The sequence below is a fragment of the Canis lupus genome, chromosome 5 (genome assembly GCF_003254725.2).
Source record: "Canis lupus dingo isolate Sandy chromosome 5, ASM325472v2, whole genome shotgun sequence".
Lineage (NCBI taxonomy): Eukaryota > Metazoa > Chordata > Mammalia > Carnivora > Canidae > Canis > Canis lupus.
Window position 1 is genome coordinate 60,222,066 of NC_064247.1, and position 17,051 is coordinate 60,239,116.

The 17,051-nt window shown below is 47.2% G+C and overlaps 1 protein-coding gene across 3 annotated transcripts; it reads right to left on the bottom strand.

Moving 5' to 3' along the window:
- Positions 1 to 3,604: 3,604 nt before the first annotated feature.
- On the bottom strand, positions 3,605 to 13,522 carry RPL22 (ribosomal protein L22). 3 transcript variants are annotated; one of them, XM_025427331.3, is made up of 4 exons: positions 13,383 to 13,522; positions 11,530 to 11,634; positions 7,301 to 7,425; positions 3,605 to 3,807 (listed from the first exon to the last, which is right to left on the bottom strand). In XM_025427331.3, the coding sequence occupies exons 1-4, from the start codon at positions 13,392 to 13,394 to the stop codon at positions 3,663 to 3,665; spliced, it is 387 nt and encodes a 128-aa protein (XP_025283116.1). In that variant the 5' UTR covers positions 13,395 to 13,522; the 3' UTR covers positions 3,605 to 3,662. The 3 variants fall into 3 exon arrangements, with proteins under 3 accessions (XP_025283116.1, XP_048966495.1, XP_048966494.1); XM_049110538.1 differs by having other exon boundaries at positions 13,379 to 13,464; XM_049110537.1 differs by having other exon boundaries at positions 13,386 to 13,451.
- Between the last annotated feature and the right edge of the window lie 3,529 nt (positions 13,523 to 17,051).

Sequence of the window (17,051 nt, forward strand, 5' to 3'; positions counted from 1 at the left end):
GGCCCTGTGAAGTGAAGCCCCTGTTCCTACAGCCCTCACACCAGCCACAGGTCAGAGCTCTGCCACAGCCTCCTATAGGCAGTGGGGACTACATCACTGGCCAGATCAAATGGTCTTCTCAAGTGAAGGGTAAACACCCCCTACACACCAAGACCTCTGTGTACGTGCAGCCTGGTTCTTAAGATGGGGGCCTTGCCCCACCTGAATCCAAATCACTTGGGGTTGCTGGGGATGAGGAAAAGGGCTTCTCCAAAAAGGCAGACCTTTGGGCCATGGCCCTGAACCTGAGAAGTGCCTGGATAAGGCTGAAATCACCTTATGAGTCTTTTCTGGGTTCTAGGTATGGTAGCAGCTAACTCAGCTGGTCAGCACAGCATTAACAGACTGTTTTAGCTTGGCCAGAAATAGCCTAGAAAAAAAAAGAATGTGAATCCTCAGATCCTCCCAAAGATAGGGAAGATAGGAAAATGACTAGATTACAAATTCTTAAGTTTTTTGTTCCCTGAGATAAGCAGCATGATGGCATCATTTAAAAGGCAGCCTTCCACCTGCTTCCTTCAGCCCCCTTCCCTGCTGGGATGGCAAATCCCACAGACCAGGCCTCTTCCTCACCTTCCTCCCTTCCAAAATAGGGAAAGAACCTCCACAACTTATCACTGCAAAGAATCGAGGCTCCTTACAACTCAGCACCCACCTGCAGCAGGACCCCACCCAGGTTCTCCCCAGCTTCTGACCCCCACCAGCCCTATTCTATCCTTGGTTACCAAGGAGAAGAGGTCTGTCCCGACTACTGTGGAATGTTATCTTGTCAATGACCCACACATCCTAAGTGTCTGCCCCCTCATGGACAAAGTGTGCACCACATGCTGCTTCTAACACTAGATAAGCTTAGAGTGAAGTCAGGGGAAGGACCATGGCAGCAAGAGGAAGGAAATGAAAGCAGGCTGCCAAAGTCAGCTTCCAGGCTCTCCTGAGGTTAACGTGATGACCTGGGGACAGACCAGTCTACCTCACTGGAGTCCTGCTCACCTTCCAATAAATCAAATGTCCTCAAAAAAAAAAAAAAAAAAAAAAAAAGGCTGAGGTCTAAATACCCCCAGAACATTCTGTATCATTCATATCAATTTGTCTTTTTAAAGTATTTGATATGCTCAAACTCTCCCACTTTCCTCCGTGTTGCTCATGCACACGGGTTTCTGAACACCTCGGCCAGGCGCCACCAGGGAAGATAAGATCCATATATTTCAACACTTGACTCTTCCCGAAGAGGTAGGAGAACACTACTCAGAAAAAAAAAGCACTTTCACCAGTGAAAAGTCACAGGGAAAGGTGGGTGTCACCGAGGCTTTTGAAAAAACACTAAACCTTTCGCAGAGAGATGGTGTTGGTAGCCAAAACCCGCTCAGAACTAGACTGTACCAGCTCCCTATTCCACAGCCTTTAGGACGGTGAATCTGCCTCAAACTCCCCATCACCCACCTACTCTGTTCCTGCGCCATGAATATTTCCCAGCAGGTAGGTAGGTCACGAGTCAAGAAACAAAAAGGAAAAGTGGTCCAAATGTGGTCTGGACCCAGCAGGTGTAATGGGTGAAAGTAATTCAGTTTCCACTACATAGCCTCCATCAGAAAAGGTCATTTGTTTGCAAAGTTATTCTCTCAGCTCTGGATCAGAATAAATTCTACATGGACAGTTCAGTTACAAACAACTCCAGAACCTCACTGAGGCAAAGACCCCATGAAGGTAAAGAAAATGGGAATAAAGGACACATTTTCTTCCCGAGCTTAACAAAGACCAAGGTCATTGTTGGTACAGCAATTAGAAGGAAAAACATTGCTAAATAGCTTAACATGCTAATCCTTAAAAAAAAAAAAAAAAAAAAAGCGCCTTCCACAATAAGAGTAGCCATGTGTTAGCCACTTTAATATAAAATGTGATCAAAACTCAATTACAAGAGTTCAAAAAGGCATAGAAAAACCAGTTTCCATTTTATTACAAGTTTTAAAACCTGGGAGTAGTTTGAAAAAAAAAAAAAAAACTTATATGCTAATTTCTGCCCAGGGTTAATATTCTTACAACCAAACTAGGAATCACTGCAGGTGAACATGGATGCAACAAACAAGTACAATTTGCAAACCCAGGTCATAAACTTACTAACAAAGTTAATGATCATGTTAAGGGACAAAGCCAGAAACCAGCTGATGCCTCAGTTTCATAGGAAAGAAACCTCTTCTTGCCCTAGGGCAGAGAGACACGCAAACAATTCTGCTTCAAGAAATTTGCATAGAAATAGAAAATGCTGGAGCCTTTACCACAAATGAAATAGCAAAGATTCAACACTTTAAATTCAATCCAAGGAGCACCAATTGTTAAATTGGAGCAAAGCTAGGACTCCAACATTTAATTTCCAGTGATACAGCTAGCGGAGCCCAGGAATTTCAGGTGTGGAAATTAGCTGTGGGCAAACTTTAAAAACATGATTTTATACACTGTAATTTTAAGACAATGCAGACATTTCTGCAGAATTGTTTAGATTTTAGAAGGGCACATAAGGCATCAGGGTCTCTTTTCAGAGCCGTTCTCAAATCCTCTGCATTTTTGGTTAGCGACAACCACATCTTTACAAGTCAGTAACCTTTCACAGATTTCCAGCCTCTGCACTAGAGGCAACAAAATCCCACTTTCTGTCTGGCCCTGCTTCATGTCAGTTTGTAGCAGGACTTGACATTAAATCTAGCCATGGCCTAAATGACACAGAAGTAACCATTCCCTGGGCATGTTGGTTCTCCCCCTCCACAGACGAACAGATCCCCAACGGCTTCTCATTGGTGCCCACCCCTGTGAAAAGGCTCCAATCCCAGGGAGATGCATGGAGGTCCATCTCCGGAAGCTCTACCTCCCGGAAGCTCTACTACTGCTCATCTCCAGCTCCCCCTGCTGGGGGCCAAAGTACCAGTTTGTTGCAAAGAGTTGTAGAAACCATGATTATTTACAAATTCAGTTTTGTGCACGTTTACTTAATTTAAAACCTGGGACCTTCCATAACCGCTCTCCACACTCTTTTCTGGAGGGTAGGAGAATGTGCTGCAGCGCAAAAGGACATTTTATTTTCTACAGGAAGAAAAAAGATTAACATATACACAGTAATTGTGTGTGCACTGAGTAATTTATATATAAAAAAAAAATTGGTAGTAAATGCCCCAGAACCCTGCCGTTTTTATCGACACTGCCTTTTTCCTGCAAGAGAACCTCAAAGGAGTCACTGGTTTTGCTCTGGGAACTACAAGTCCCGATGTTTGTATACCTCAATCTTTGAGAAAAGCACTAGATAAAAACTGTCACACTATTTGAAGTAAAATAGTGACCAACTGAAGCACAGACATTTCCACACCCTTAACTGCCTGCTCCAGGGCAAATCACTGGCAGTTCCCTTAAAGGAGCTTCCTTCTATCTTGGTATTCTTATTACAAATAACTATAATTTTCAAGCAGGAAAAAAAGTCTAATTACAAATAAGTGGGTGGTAGCCCAAGTGAAGCCCTTTTACTATATGATCTCCAATTTTCTGTTCGATCCACACTGCAGAGATACAAGGAAAACCACAATTTTGGGTTTCCAAGTTTTATTCAAGAACTCATACAAAATATTTGAGATAAATGAGTTTTAATCCTCATCTTCCTCCTCTTCCTCGTCCTGGTTAATCTGGAAGTAACGCAACTCGTAACTCTCTTTGCTGTTAGCAACTACGCGCAACCAGTCACGGAGGTTATTCTTCTTCAAATATTTTTTGGTGAGATATTTCAAATACCTGCAGAGAAAGAACACTTGAGAACTCCACCACAGGGCTTCCTGGCATTCTCAAATACTATACCTTTTATGAGACCCATGCATTCAAATCATGACAATTCTGGGTGTTTTCCCACCATTCATAAACAGCAAAGATAGGGCCAAAGGTATTAGCCACGTGTCATCTAAACTGGCAATAAAAATGAGAACAGAGCAGATGTTACAGTTGTCCATTAAACACAGTAAAACAGAGCACCTGGGTGGCTGTCAGTTGGGCGTCTGCCTTCAGATCAGGTCATGTACCCAGGGTTCTGGGATTAAGGCCTATATTGGGCTCCCTGCTCAGTGGGAGGTCTGCTTCTCCCTCCCCCTGCTCATGCTCTAATAAATAAATAAAATCTTAAAAAAAAAAAAAAAACCCACAGCAAAACGTCTCTGAAGTGGTTTTTAGTGACTACAGGACAAAAGTATGGTGGTAGTAACTTAACAATTAAGCACATGATCTTAATATCTTTCTATTGAGAAATCACTGGGTTTCTGAGCTCCAAAGTACTTCCCATACATCACACCTCATGGATTCCAGCCTCCTTTTGAGGTTGTTCAGATGATCGGGATTATTTCTTAGGGCTGCCATATACACTCACTCCTGCTATGTGGCACCCACCACCCAACTCATGGGAGAAAGGTTGCTACCCTGTCACTGCCCTTGCTGCAGCTCTGCAAGTGAGCACACAGTCTCCATCGGTCTGCCGTGGTCTGCAAGACAGATAAGCAATCACCACAGCAAACTGCTTAGAAAACTATTTATAGGGCAGCCCCAGTGGCGCAGCGGTTTAGCACCGCCTGCAGCCAGGTTGTGATCCTGGAGACTGGGGATCGAGTCCCATATCAGGCTTCTTGCATGGAGCCTGCCCCTCTCTCTGCCTGTGTCTCTGCCTTTCTCTCTCTCTCTCTGTGTGTGTGTCTCTCATGAATAAATAAATAAAATCTTCAAAAAAAAAAAAAAACTATTTATATAAAGGCAGCAACTGGCTTCTGTGCTCAACAACCCACCTACACAAAGACTACAATCTTGTTTCTTCTCTCACTTGTTTACTTATGAGGCCCTGGGGCATCTTCTCAAACCCATAAAGAGAAGAGGGAATAGAACACCAAGCCAACTCACTGCTGGGAAAAATCAACCTTTCCAAACCTCAGTTTCTCCCTCTATGAAATGAGACTCCTGATACTTACCATCTCTTCTGAAGGTTACAGGGACTAAAGGAGATGCACAGGCAAACTGGCCTATTAACAAGGACCTAAAAGTATTAACGAATCAATAGACTCCCCATCTCCAAAAAATGAGTATTGTTCAACAGTGTTACTTACGTCAACAGAGCAATCTTCACAAAGATGTGAAGATCTCAGTTCAATTCTATCCACTTTTCCCTACATAAAAATAAATAGATTGGGTCGTTCCATCTAAAAAGTATTCTTTTGGGGTGCCTAGGTGGCTCAGTCGGTTGGGCATCTACTTTAGCTCGGGTCATGACCCCAGGGGCCTGGGATCGAGCCCCACATTAGGCTTCCTGCTCAGAGAAGAGTTTGCTTCTCCCGTCCTCTCTCCCTGCTTGTGCTCACGCTTTCTCTCTCAAATAAATAATTTTTAAAAATAAAAAGTATTCTTTTCTGGGGCCCCTGGGTGGCTCAGTGGTTGAACGTCTGCCTTTGGCTCAGGTTGTGATCCTGGGATCTTGGGATCGAGTCCCACATCAGACTCCCCATAGGAAGCCTGATTCTCCCTCTGCCTTTCTCTGTGTATCTCATGAATAAATAAAATCTTTTAAAAAATAAAAATAAAAAATAAAAGTATTCTTTTTTAGCATTTATTATTTCTACCATATTATATTCAGGTAAGTGGTTAATTCAAAAGTTCAGGTGGTTTAAAAATTTTCGTAATAGAATGTTGGGAAAGGAGATAAAAAGCTACAGAAGTTCAGAGACAAGAAAAAGTCCTGGAGTCGGAACACCTAGAATGCTACAAGACAGGAAAGCTACTGTTCTCAAGAGAGAGGAAAGTGATGAAGATGAAGGCTCTAGACCTCCTGCACTGGGGACAAACAGGCGATCTGTGAACAGAGGTAGAGGGTGTTAGGAGCCATTCTCAGGCCAGTCTGGTTAAGTGTGGAAACAGGTCACAGAGGATCACAGCATCTCTCCCACGAGCTCTGTGAAAGCCCAGGGAGCTACAAGCTTTGTGCACCAGAGAGACCCCACAGTTGCACCAGTCTCTCTTGGTATCAGATCTCCTTCTGCACGAATAAAAGAACTCAAGCCAGGAAGAATAGAAAGTCTCTTTTTGACTGGTAATAACTAAAACTAAAAGCAAAGGCTGAACTATACTGAACCTGACCTAACACACCTTCAAATTTCCCACTACCTGACTGAGTCTGATTGAATGTTCCTAAGGGTATGCTGGCTCTGGGCTAGCAGCCAGGTCTAAACAGGTCCAATCCCTTACAACCACTGTGTAATACTGCAGAGTAAGTGAACTGGGATCTCTGAATTAAAAAATGGGCCCACAGGAATGAAAAGGATGGCTTCAGTCTAAACTGATAGATCTGAATCCTCATCTAACAATACTAGCACTTACAGGGAAAAAAAGAATTAAAAATGAAGGCATACTTATTGAGGTGAATTCTGAATAATGTAGAGAATCATCCTATCACTAGACTATACACCTAAAACTAATACAACACTATATGTCAACCATACTTCAATAAAATAAAAATGAGGGATCCCTGGGTGGCGCAGCGGTTCGGTGCCTGCCTTTGGCCCAGGGCGCGATCCTGGAGATCCGGGATCGAATCCCACGTCGGGCTCCCGGTGCATGGAGCCTGCTTCTCCCTCTGCCTGTGTCTCTGCCTCTCTCTCTCTCTCTGTGGTGTGACTATCATAAATAAATAAAAATTAAAAAAAAAAAAATAAAAAAATAAAATAAAATAAAAATGAAAGCTCCTCACTGTGACCTAGAGGCAAAAGAAGCAATATTCTCCCTCTTAATACCATTTAAGCAAGTCTGAGCATCTCTACTGCTTAAAATACCTTAGCCTATGAAAAACCAAATTTTTAAAACTATCAAAAATTAAATGCTTTTAACCCCCTAAATAACGTTCATTCATTCACTGCCTCCTTGCACTAAGCCCTGGTTCTAGGAATTAAAAGCTGCAGGAGGAGGGATCCCTGGGTGGCGCAGCGGTTTAGCGCCTGTCTTTGGCCCAGGGCGTGATCCTGGAGACCCGGGATCAAATCCCACATCGGGCTCCCGGTGCATGGAGCCTGCTTCTCCCTCTGCCTGTGTCTCTGCCTCTCTCTCTCTCTGTGTGACTATCATAAATAAATAAAAATTAAAAAAAAAAAAAAAAAAAAAGCTGCAGGAGGAAAACACAACGGACTCTGGGGTAGTAATATTCCCATGGAGTGGAGGCAGGACTCAGTGCTAGGGTGCTGGCAGGTCACTCTCATCTGTCCCATACCTTTTGGAAAAAGGCACCTCAGAAGTTACAGTAATTTTGCTCTTGCTTCTTTCGATGGTTACAACCCCTCCACCGAGATTCCCAGCTTTTCCATTCACTTTGATTCTCTCTTGAAGAAACTGCTCCTGTGGAAATTGTCAAATTGATCAATTAGTGAAGTGACAGCTTCACCCACTCCTTAGCAGAATGTTTTTATACTCCTAACACTGAGCAAAGTTTTTTAAATGCTCAGTCTTTTAAAAACTATATAGCAAATCTTTAGCTATTAATACCAGGTCTGAAATCTAAGAACAATTAGAACATGAAAACATCCCAGCATTTCCACACCAGGTCAAATGTGCCTCCATACAAAAGGCTTGCCTGAGAAGTCAAAAGTAAAGAGAAGACAGGAAATGGAGGGCCAAGCTGTTACAAAGTACCTACAATTCCTGAACCTAAGAATTTAGTATAAAGCACTGTTGTCAGTACCATCAGAGGAAGAAGTCTTCAACCTAATACAAGAAGCAAAACAAGGGATCCCTGGGTGGCGCAGCGGTTTGGCGCCTGCCTTTGGCCCAGGGCGCGATCCTGGGGACCCGGGATCGAATCCCACATCAGGCTCCCGGTGCATGGAGCCTGCTTCTCCCTCTGCCTATGTCTCTGCCTCTCTCTCTCTGTCTCTCTGTGACTATCATAAATAAACAAAAATTAAAAAAAAAAAAATTAAAAAAAAAAAAAAAAAAAAAAAAAAAGAAGCAAAACAAAAAAAAAAACAAAACAAAAAAAAAGGAAGCAAAACATACAGAGACCAACAGCTCTTCATCAGCTCAGGGGCCAGGAAGGCAGAAGCCCAGAGACTCTAGTCCCCCATGGAAGCCTGGACAGGTCATCCATCTCTGAGGAAATCAGGGGATCTCTGTCAATAGGGCTCTGGGGGCACCTGGCTGGCTCAGTTGGTGGAGCCTGCAACTTTTGGTTTTAGGGTCATGGGTTCCCAACATTGGACACAGAGCTTACTTCTTTAAAAAAATGAATAATAAGGGGCGCATGGGTGGCTCAGAGGTTGAGCATCTTCCTTTGGCTCAGGGCGCGACCCCGGGGTCCTGGGATCGAGTCCCACGTCAGGCTCCTGGCATGAAGCCTACTTCTCCCTCTGCCTGTGTCTCTGCCTGTCTCTCCCTGGGTCTCTCATGAATAAATAAAATCTTCAAATTAGTAAGATAAAAATAAAAGGACCGGTTCTCTTGATGTTGCAATGATATGAAGTCCCTTTCAGCTCTAAACCCCTACAATCCTCTATTTAAAAACCCCCATTACCCGGAGCATGTGGGTGGCTCAGTTAAGCATCAGACTCTGCAACTCAGGTCATGCATGATCTCAGGGTCATGAGATTGAGCCCCCAGTTGGGTTTCACACTCAGCAGGGAATTGGCTTGAGGATTCTCTCTCTCTCTCTCACACACTCACTCAGCAGGGAATTTTGGCTTGAGGATTCTCTCTTACACACACACACACACACACACACACACATGCTCTCTCAAGGGAAAAAAAAAAATAGGGGCACCTGGGTGGCACAGTTGGTTGAGCATCCAACTCTTGGTTTCCACTGAGGTTGTGATCTCAGGGTCCTTAGACCGAGCCTCACTTGGAACTCTCCCTCTTCTGCTACCCCTCCCTCAGCATGCTGGCACTAGGCCAAGTACACACAGGCTTTCTCTCATTCTCCTCTCTAAAATAAATCAATCTTGGTGGCTCAGCTGGTCAAATGTCTCACTTGGCTCAGGTCGTGATCTCAGGGTCCTTGGATGGAGCCCCACATGGGGCTCCTGGGGCTCCAGGCTCAGTGTAGTCTGCTCCTCCATCTCCTTCTGCCCCTCCCCCACTTGTGCTCTCTTACTCCCTCTCAAATAAATACAATTTTTAAAAAAGATTTTATTTATTTATTCATGAGAGACACATAGACAGAAACAAAGACATAGGCAGAGGGAGAAGCAGGCTCCATGCAGGGAGCCTGATGCGGGACTCAATCCAGGCATTCTGGGATCACACCCTGAGCCCAAAACAGACGCTCAATCGCTGAGCCAGCCAGTGTCCCTAAATACATTTGTTTTTAAGTAAATAAATCTGAGTGGCTGAGTTGTTTGAGTGGTTGCCTTTGGCTCCTGTCATGATCTCGGGGGTCCTGGGATCAAGCCCCACATCAAGCTCTCTGCTCAGCAGAGAACCTGCTTCTCCCTCTGCCCCTCCCCCTACTTGTACAAGTCACTCTCTCTCAAATAAATAAAACCTTTAAAAATAATAATAAATAAATCTTTTATTTTGTGGTTGTTAAAGATTATATTTATTTACTTATTTGTGAGAGACACAGAGAGGCTGACACACAGGCAAAGGGAGAAGCAGGTTCCCTGCTGAGTAGGGAGCCCAACGAGGGACTGGACGCGATGCAGGACTAATCCCGGAACTCTGGGATCATGCCTTGAGCCAAAGGCAGATGCGCAACTGCTGAGCCACTCTGGTGTCCCAAAAAATTTTTAGTTAAAAAACAAAAAAACAAAAACCAAAACCAAAAACAAAACAAAACAAAAAAAACAGGGATGCCTGGGTGGCTCCCGGGTTGAGCGCTTGCCTTTGGCCCAAGGCGTGGTCCAGAAGTCGCAGGATCAGTCCCATATCAGGCTCTCTGCATGGAGCCTGCTGCTTCTCTTTCTCTGCCTATGTCTCTGCCTCTCTGTGTCTCTCATGAATAAATAAAATCTTAAAAAAAAACAAAAAAACAAAAACTCCAATACACCAGTAAGTTAACTGAAGACAGAGTAGAGTGACTAGGTCAGAAATCTTGACTTTGGGGCAGCCCGGGTGGCTCAGCGGTTTAGCACAGCCTTTGGCTCAGAGCCTGATCCTGGAGACCAGGGATCGAGTCCCATGTCGGGCTCCCTGCATGGAGCCTGCCTCTCTCTCTCTCTCTCATTCTGTGTCTCTCGTGAATAAATAAAATCTTAAAAAAAAAAAAAAAAATCTTGACTTTGACATCTCAGACTCATAAATGACTCAAGTTTTTTTATCCTAAGGAGGATTCCAGAAGGAAAGACAATCACATATACAAGAGAGTGTAGAGAAGGGAGAGGGAAAGGACACCAGGGCAGGGCTGTCACAGACATGAAATGGAAGAAGCCGGGCAGCCAGGTTGGCTCAGCGGTTTAGCGCCGCCTTCAGCCCAGGGTGTGATCCTTGAGACCTGGGATTGAGTCCCACATCAGGCTCCCTGCATGGAGCCTGCTTCTCCCTCTGCCTGTGTCTCTTGCTTCTCTCTCTCTCTCTCTCTGTGTCTCTCATGAATAAATAAAATCTTAAAAAAAAAAAAAAAAAGAAATGGAAGAATCCAGAGGAGAGGAGGAAAAGAGGCCACTGAAAAAGTGACACACAAGAGGTTACTGGAGTTCCATTCAATGTAATTAATGGCCATAGGCTGAGTCTAGGTTTTTTCACCTGAAAATTATTCTCATTGCAATGATATTATTTTGCCAAGAAGGAGCAAATGTGAGGTTAGGAGGATCTGCACAAGTCTGAATCCCCCATGCATGGCTACTGAACAAGAATAGTAAACTGCCAAAACCACGCTGCAAAGTCAAAATGTGGCCATGAGGTTAATTTTTCTAGATATAAGTGAAACAGAATATTAGGGAATTATGCCAAATATAGGGGCAAAATATCAGTACAGAGCAGGGTATGGAAAAAAGTTCCAATTACAAGTCAGCAAGCAGATATTTAACATAAACACTGCAGCTCTGATGCCCAATAAATTGGGAAGCTTGAAGATATGCTGCCATCTGTCCAGTACTCCACAGCCCAGCAGTCAGGCCCCTGTGGAAGCAACCCCTTGTACCAGGAGGACCAGGGCCCAATGCTCATGCTTAAAACACACATGTGAGGTGGGCACTGGCTCCAGTCGAGTTTGTGATTTCTCAGGACCTTTTAAGTAAAAAAAATTTTGGAAACAAAAGGAAAAGAGAGAGAAGACACTGAGATATGAAGGTCTCTGGCACTGATGTTTATTCCCCACCACCAATACATAGAAGAGAAAGTAAGATTCAGAGAAAAATAACCAGACCCCAGTTTCCAAGGTTGCACGCTGAGCCAGAACTGCAGGGTTACCCTATAAGCCTGAGAACAGAAATGCGCTCCCACAGGTTTTCTCAGCAACATCCCAGAAGGTTCATTACTGTCGTGAGTGGCATCAAGAGAGTAACTTACAAAATTGGCAGCATCCATGATTCCATCTTCTACCGGGTGGGTGCAATCAAGGGTAAACTTCAGAACTTGCTTCTTTTTTTTACCCCCCTTCGCCACAAGCTTTTTCTAGGTACACAAATGATAACCAGATGAAGGCACCACCAGTCCCCCCCTCCCCCCAACCACCAAAAAGTTAACAAAACCAAAAATGCCTGAGATGCAAAAGCCCATACAAATGCAAAGCCGGTGGAGTAGTGCTCCCTCACAGGGTAGCCAAGAGACTTGCCGGGACACTCTGTGCTCTGCCCAAGAGCGTCCAGGGGTAATACCCAGGATACTTCCTACAAGCTGAGAGGCCAGGAGTCATGCCCTTTTGAAAGGGCCATCATTCTAGCACTCTTTACACTTTCCAGCCTCCCCAATCTCTACGGGCATGAAGGTCTTACGAACCACAATAAAAGGAACATTTCCTTTTATTTACCATAAAACTTCCAAAATGAGGTTTCAAGAAATATCACTCTTGAATCCAGAATCAGGGCAAGCATACAAATGCCCTGCACACCTGAAACAGTACGCTGTTCTCCCTTAATCCTATCTCACCTACCTTTCCTCAAAAACCGCAATGGGAACTGCCCATCCCAGGGACACCTCCACCCCAGCTGGGACCAGATAAGGCTAAAACTTAGGTTCTGACACAACTGTCAATGTCTGGGTTTTGATTTAAACCATCGGTCTGAGGACATCCTACAGGATCCAGTGCCTTGAACTCTCACAAAGCCTGGATTCGTCTTCTCCCTGTAAAACTGCACCACCACTTAAAATAAAATAAAAAAGCCTCTGTACCACCTTCCCTATTCACTTCTACTTCCACTCTAAAAAGCCTTAAAAAAAGAAAAAAAAAAGTATTTTCCCCAAAAAACACATCTGGTCTCCCTCCCTGTTGAAGAGAACTTCATCTCAAACTTGACCGGGTCAACCTTTCAAACATTCAGCTACTGCAAACATCAGGGGCCGGTCTTCAAGACGTCTCTTCCCAGGAACAATCCAAAGAGTTGCTTTGAGGCCTCGCCCCGGACATACACCACCAGCTAGTAAAACACCTGCCCGCGAGGGGCTCCTTACCTCGCACCGAGGTTTTAAACCAAAGACACACAAATGCACAGAGGCGTTCAAAGCGTGCTTGGCCACAAGGAGTCAGGTGAACCAAAAATGTTAGCCAGGCTGTCCCAACAAAAAGCCGGGAAACGAGCTGCAGGCGGAATGACATGAGGGCGCCCCACGGCCGAGCCCCCCCGCCCCCCGCCCCGGCCGGGGCTCCACGGAGCTGGGCCTCGCCCCGGACCACAGGGGCCGGTGCAGGTGCGCCCCAAGGAACTAGCTTCCTCCACGGACGCTACGAGGGTCCTCCAACCAAGCCTCTCCCTGAAACAAGCCGGCCAAGCCACCTTCGCACCGGCCTCGGGCTCCCCGGATGCGCGGCCCCCGAGACTGCCAGGTCCCCTCCCGCCTCCCCGCCCTCCGCCCGCGTAACCGGGCCCGGACGCTGACTGCCTCACGCCGGCCACGCTCCCGGAGGCCCTGGCCGGCCGAGGCCGCAGCCCGGGCGCTCCAGCTCCCCGCCAGCCGCAGACAGAGGCCCGAGACCGCGCCACGGACGCAGAGAGCTGCGGGTCTCCTCTCGCGCCCCAGGCCGCGGCCTCCTCGCCCACAACGTGCTGGGCCCGCGGGCGGCCCCGGCCCGCTCCTGCCGGCCTGCCAGCCCAGCCCCGGCCGGGCTCTGCAGAGCGCCGTCCCGTGCGGGCCGAGCAGGAGCCGGGCCGGCGAGGCCCACGTGCCTGCCCCAGAGCCGAGGCCTCGCGCGGAGCCATACTAACCACGGGCGCCATGGCGGCAGCGGAGGCAGAAAGGGAGGTGGGCGCACTACGCAGACGCAAAGAGCCCGCAGCGCGCAGGGCACGCACGGCTCCGGCCGTACCAATCGCTCGGCCACGCCCCTCGGCCGCTGCCGGGTCGCCCTGCTCTGTACGATCGGGGAGCGATTGCTTTTCCCTGAGTGCGAAGCCCGTCTCGTGGTCAGCCGGGGGGGGGCGGGGCGGGGAGCGGAAGGGAGGAAGGAGGCTGGGTGGCCTGTCCCACTGCTATCGGAGGGGGGGCGCTAGACTGCCTAGACGAGCCCAAAGAGAAAGGAAGGGGTTCGCTCTACTTTGGAAAGTTTTGGAAAAAGAAAAGAAATAGGGAAATTCGCCAGCTGGTGGGATGGGAGTGGAACCCACCAACCTGGCGGAGGTGAGGCCTTTCTGGTCCTGGGATGCTAATGCCCGAGAGCACTTGGGCTTCTTCCTACCTGAAGTGGAGCCCAGCCTTGAAGCTGGTGCCCAGGGCCCTATCTCCCAGGGCTAGCCTTCTTTGCTGCAGTCAGGGGCACTCTCCCGTTTGACCCCATGGCCATCTCGAATGCAAGCCGCCCACCCTCCGATCGCCACCACCCCCCCACCCCCCCCCCCCCAGCTTTCCACCTCGTTCCTTCCAGGTTCCCAGCTCCAACCCTCTCGTGCCAGAGCTTCTCAAACTGGCAGGTCGACAGGAATCCCCTGGGGATCTGTCCAAAATGCAAATTCCAAGTCAGTGGGTCTCAGGGGCTTGAGATTCTGCATTTCTCACAAGCTCCCAGTAGACGTGCTGCTGCAGGTGGCATCGTGTGTACCGCAGGTTGAGTAGCTAGGGTCTTCGTCCCCAGGCCTAGCATCCATTGCTGGGACTGCCTTCCTCCCACTCTCACCCCCTCTTGTCCTTTCCAGTTACATCCTGGGGTCCTTTGCTGTAATCACGCAGTTGCATGTGCGTCCAGCACTCCCCTCACCTGGCTGCACTGTCATCTGGCAGGAATCCAATCCCAGAAACACACAGCTCTGACTGGTCTAGGCTTAAACTCCAGCATATGGTGCCAGTTGACCAAGTACCAAACCCATCCTGGCATTCTTGACTGCAAACCCCATTCGTGCTTTGCCAGCTGCTGCTGGGTAAGTTCTTTCAATGGGGAGCTGGAGGGGAGACTGCAGGGGTGGAAAGACCTCATCCTGTTTGCTTCCCGTGTGTTCCTCTTCTGTCAATGTCACCCACTTTTGCTTCTTCATCCTGGTAGTGGAAGTTGGATGGGGGGGGGGAAAGGAAGTTGGATGGAACATTCCAGAAATAGTAGTTGAATCTACTTTACAATTAATCCAAAACCTGTTGAACCAGCCTCATTTTCTTCTACCCAGAGACCCCAGCCCAACCCAGCAGCACACCTCCCATCCTAAGATACCAGCTCCCTGGGGCCCCTTCTTTAAGCATCTACATTTTACTAAAACCACCTTAGAAGCGGTAGCTACTTCCTACAGTTGCTACTGCTCCTATTTTACCCCTTCCAATACGTAGTTTGCCAGTCTTTATGCCTAGTTAACAATCCTTTACATTAAATTCTATTAAAAAATTGTGTGCTTTCTCCTCGCTGATACGACCCCTAACCCCAGCAAGCCCTTGGGGCTGCCTGACAATCCTAACCATCCTCTCCTAAGTGAGTATTTCCCACCTCTGGTCAAATTACCAGCCCATCTTTCCCCAGCCTCCCTCTCAGCTGATGACTTACATTGCTTTTTCTTTGGAAACATAGAAGCAATTCAAAGAGAATATTCAGACACTTCCACCTCCACATCTAACCACCCAGAAATATCAAAGCACCCCCCCATCCCACCCCACCCCTTGTTCCCATCTGAGACCAGCCTGACACTTGGGGATTTACCATTTTTTAATAACTTCTATCTTAAAAAAAAAAAAAAAAAAGCAATCTCTTGACCCCCTAATATTCCCATCAGTTACCAGCCCTTCTCTTTCCTCCCTGCAATGGACTGAATGCATCCTCCTAAAATTCAGAGTGGAAGCCCCAGTGCCCAAAGTGATGGTATGAGGAGGCAGGGCCTTTGGTGATTGATTAGGTTTAGATTAGGGTGGGTCTCCATGATGGGATTGGCACCCTCATACTGGAAAAATGGACCTGAGGAGAGCCTGGCTCAGTCCATGGAGAGGGGGACTCCTGACCCCCACCCAGGTCTTGAATTCAAGCCTCACATTGGGTATAGAGATTACTTAATTAATTAAATCCATAAATAAAGTAGACCTGAGATCTGACTCTCTCCACTGTGTGAGGACACAGTGAGAACATGGCTGACCTACAAACCACGAAGAGGGCGGTGGTCTCTCCCCAGGAGCCAAATCTGACTATACCTCGATCTTGGACTTCCAGCCCTAGAATGGTGAGAAATTTCTGCTGTTAAAGCCACCCAGTCTGGCATTTTGTGACAGCAGCCTGAATGAACTAAGATAGTCTCTTTACACCAATTTTCTTGGGAGAGTTGCCTCTGTGCACTGTCCTCCCTTTGTCTGTTGAAACTACACTGGTCAGGCCTTTGCCCCCAGCACTGGGAACAACTCTCATCAAGGTCTCTTGTGATGTCCACCAGTCTTAGACTGGGGTCAGGTTTCCATCCTCCTCTTCCTGCTTCCTTAGCGGCATCAGATACTGTAGATCACTCCCTCTTCCTTGCTGACCTTTCTTCCCTGGGACCCCAGGACCTGGGGCTCTCCTGGTTCTCCTCCCACCGCACTGGCCACTCCTTCTCCATCCCCTTGCTGCTCCTTCCTCTTCCCTGGACTTGACGGGCTGAAGGGCACAGAGTTCCCCTCATCTTTATATGCACTTGATCTTTGGTATGACCCAAGATCATGCCTTTAAATACAATTTGCCATGCCTGTGTGTGCAGCCTCTACCCCTCCCTGGACTCCTGAGACATACGACCAGTGGCCTCCTAGATATCTCTAGTCTAGAAGTAGGCCACCCTCACCCCCATGACCTCACTCCACCCCTTACTCTTCTTCCCACACTGAAACCCATGCCCCTCACCCTACCCCCTCCACCCTCAGCCCCACACCAATCCTGAGTCCCTGAGTCTCCACACAGGTGGGTCTACTTTGCTTTGTTCAACATTTATCCCAGGTTCTGGGACCTTGCATCTGTTGCTCCCTCTGCTATGAATTCTTCCTGGCTTTTCCTGTGTCTGATTTCTTCTCATCCTGCCAGGTCTCAGGCTCCATGCCACTCCCTGCCCATGATTACCTAGTGTGCCCTCAGCTCCACCTCTCCTGGCTGCCCTCCTTCACATCATCCTGATTATTTTCTTTGGAGCATTTAGCACAGTCTGTCATTATTGTATTTGTCTATTTGTACACTTGGTTAACCTTGGCCACTGTGTTGCCTCCCATGTGCATGGCCTATAGCTCTGCTGGTAACAGATGAAGACAAGAATGGATGGGTGAAATAAGCCGATGTATCAGGAACGAACATCCATCTCCTACTGCTCCTCCAGAGAGAAACTACCTCATAATTCATTTATAAAGCCCCTTCCCGTTTTGTATACCAGCTCTCCCACTTACTTGGGTAATATTTTCTACTTTCTAAGGCTGTTGTCAGGATTAGATGAGTTAATACAAGTAAAAGAACTTTGAGG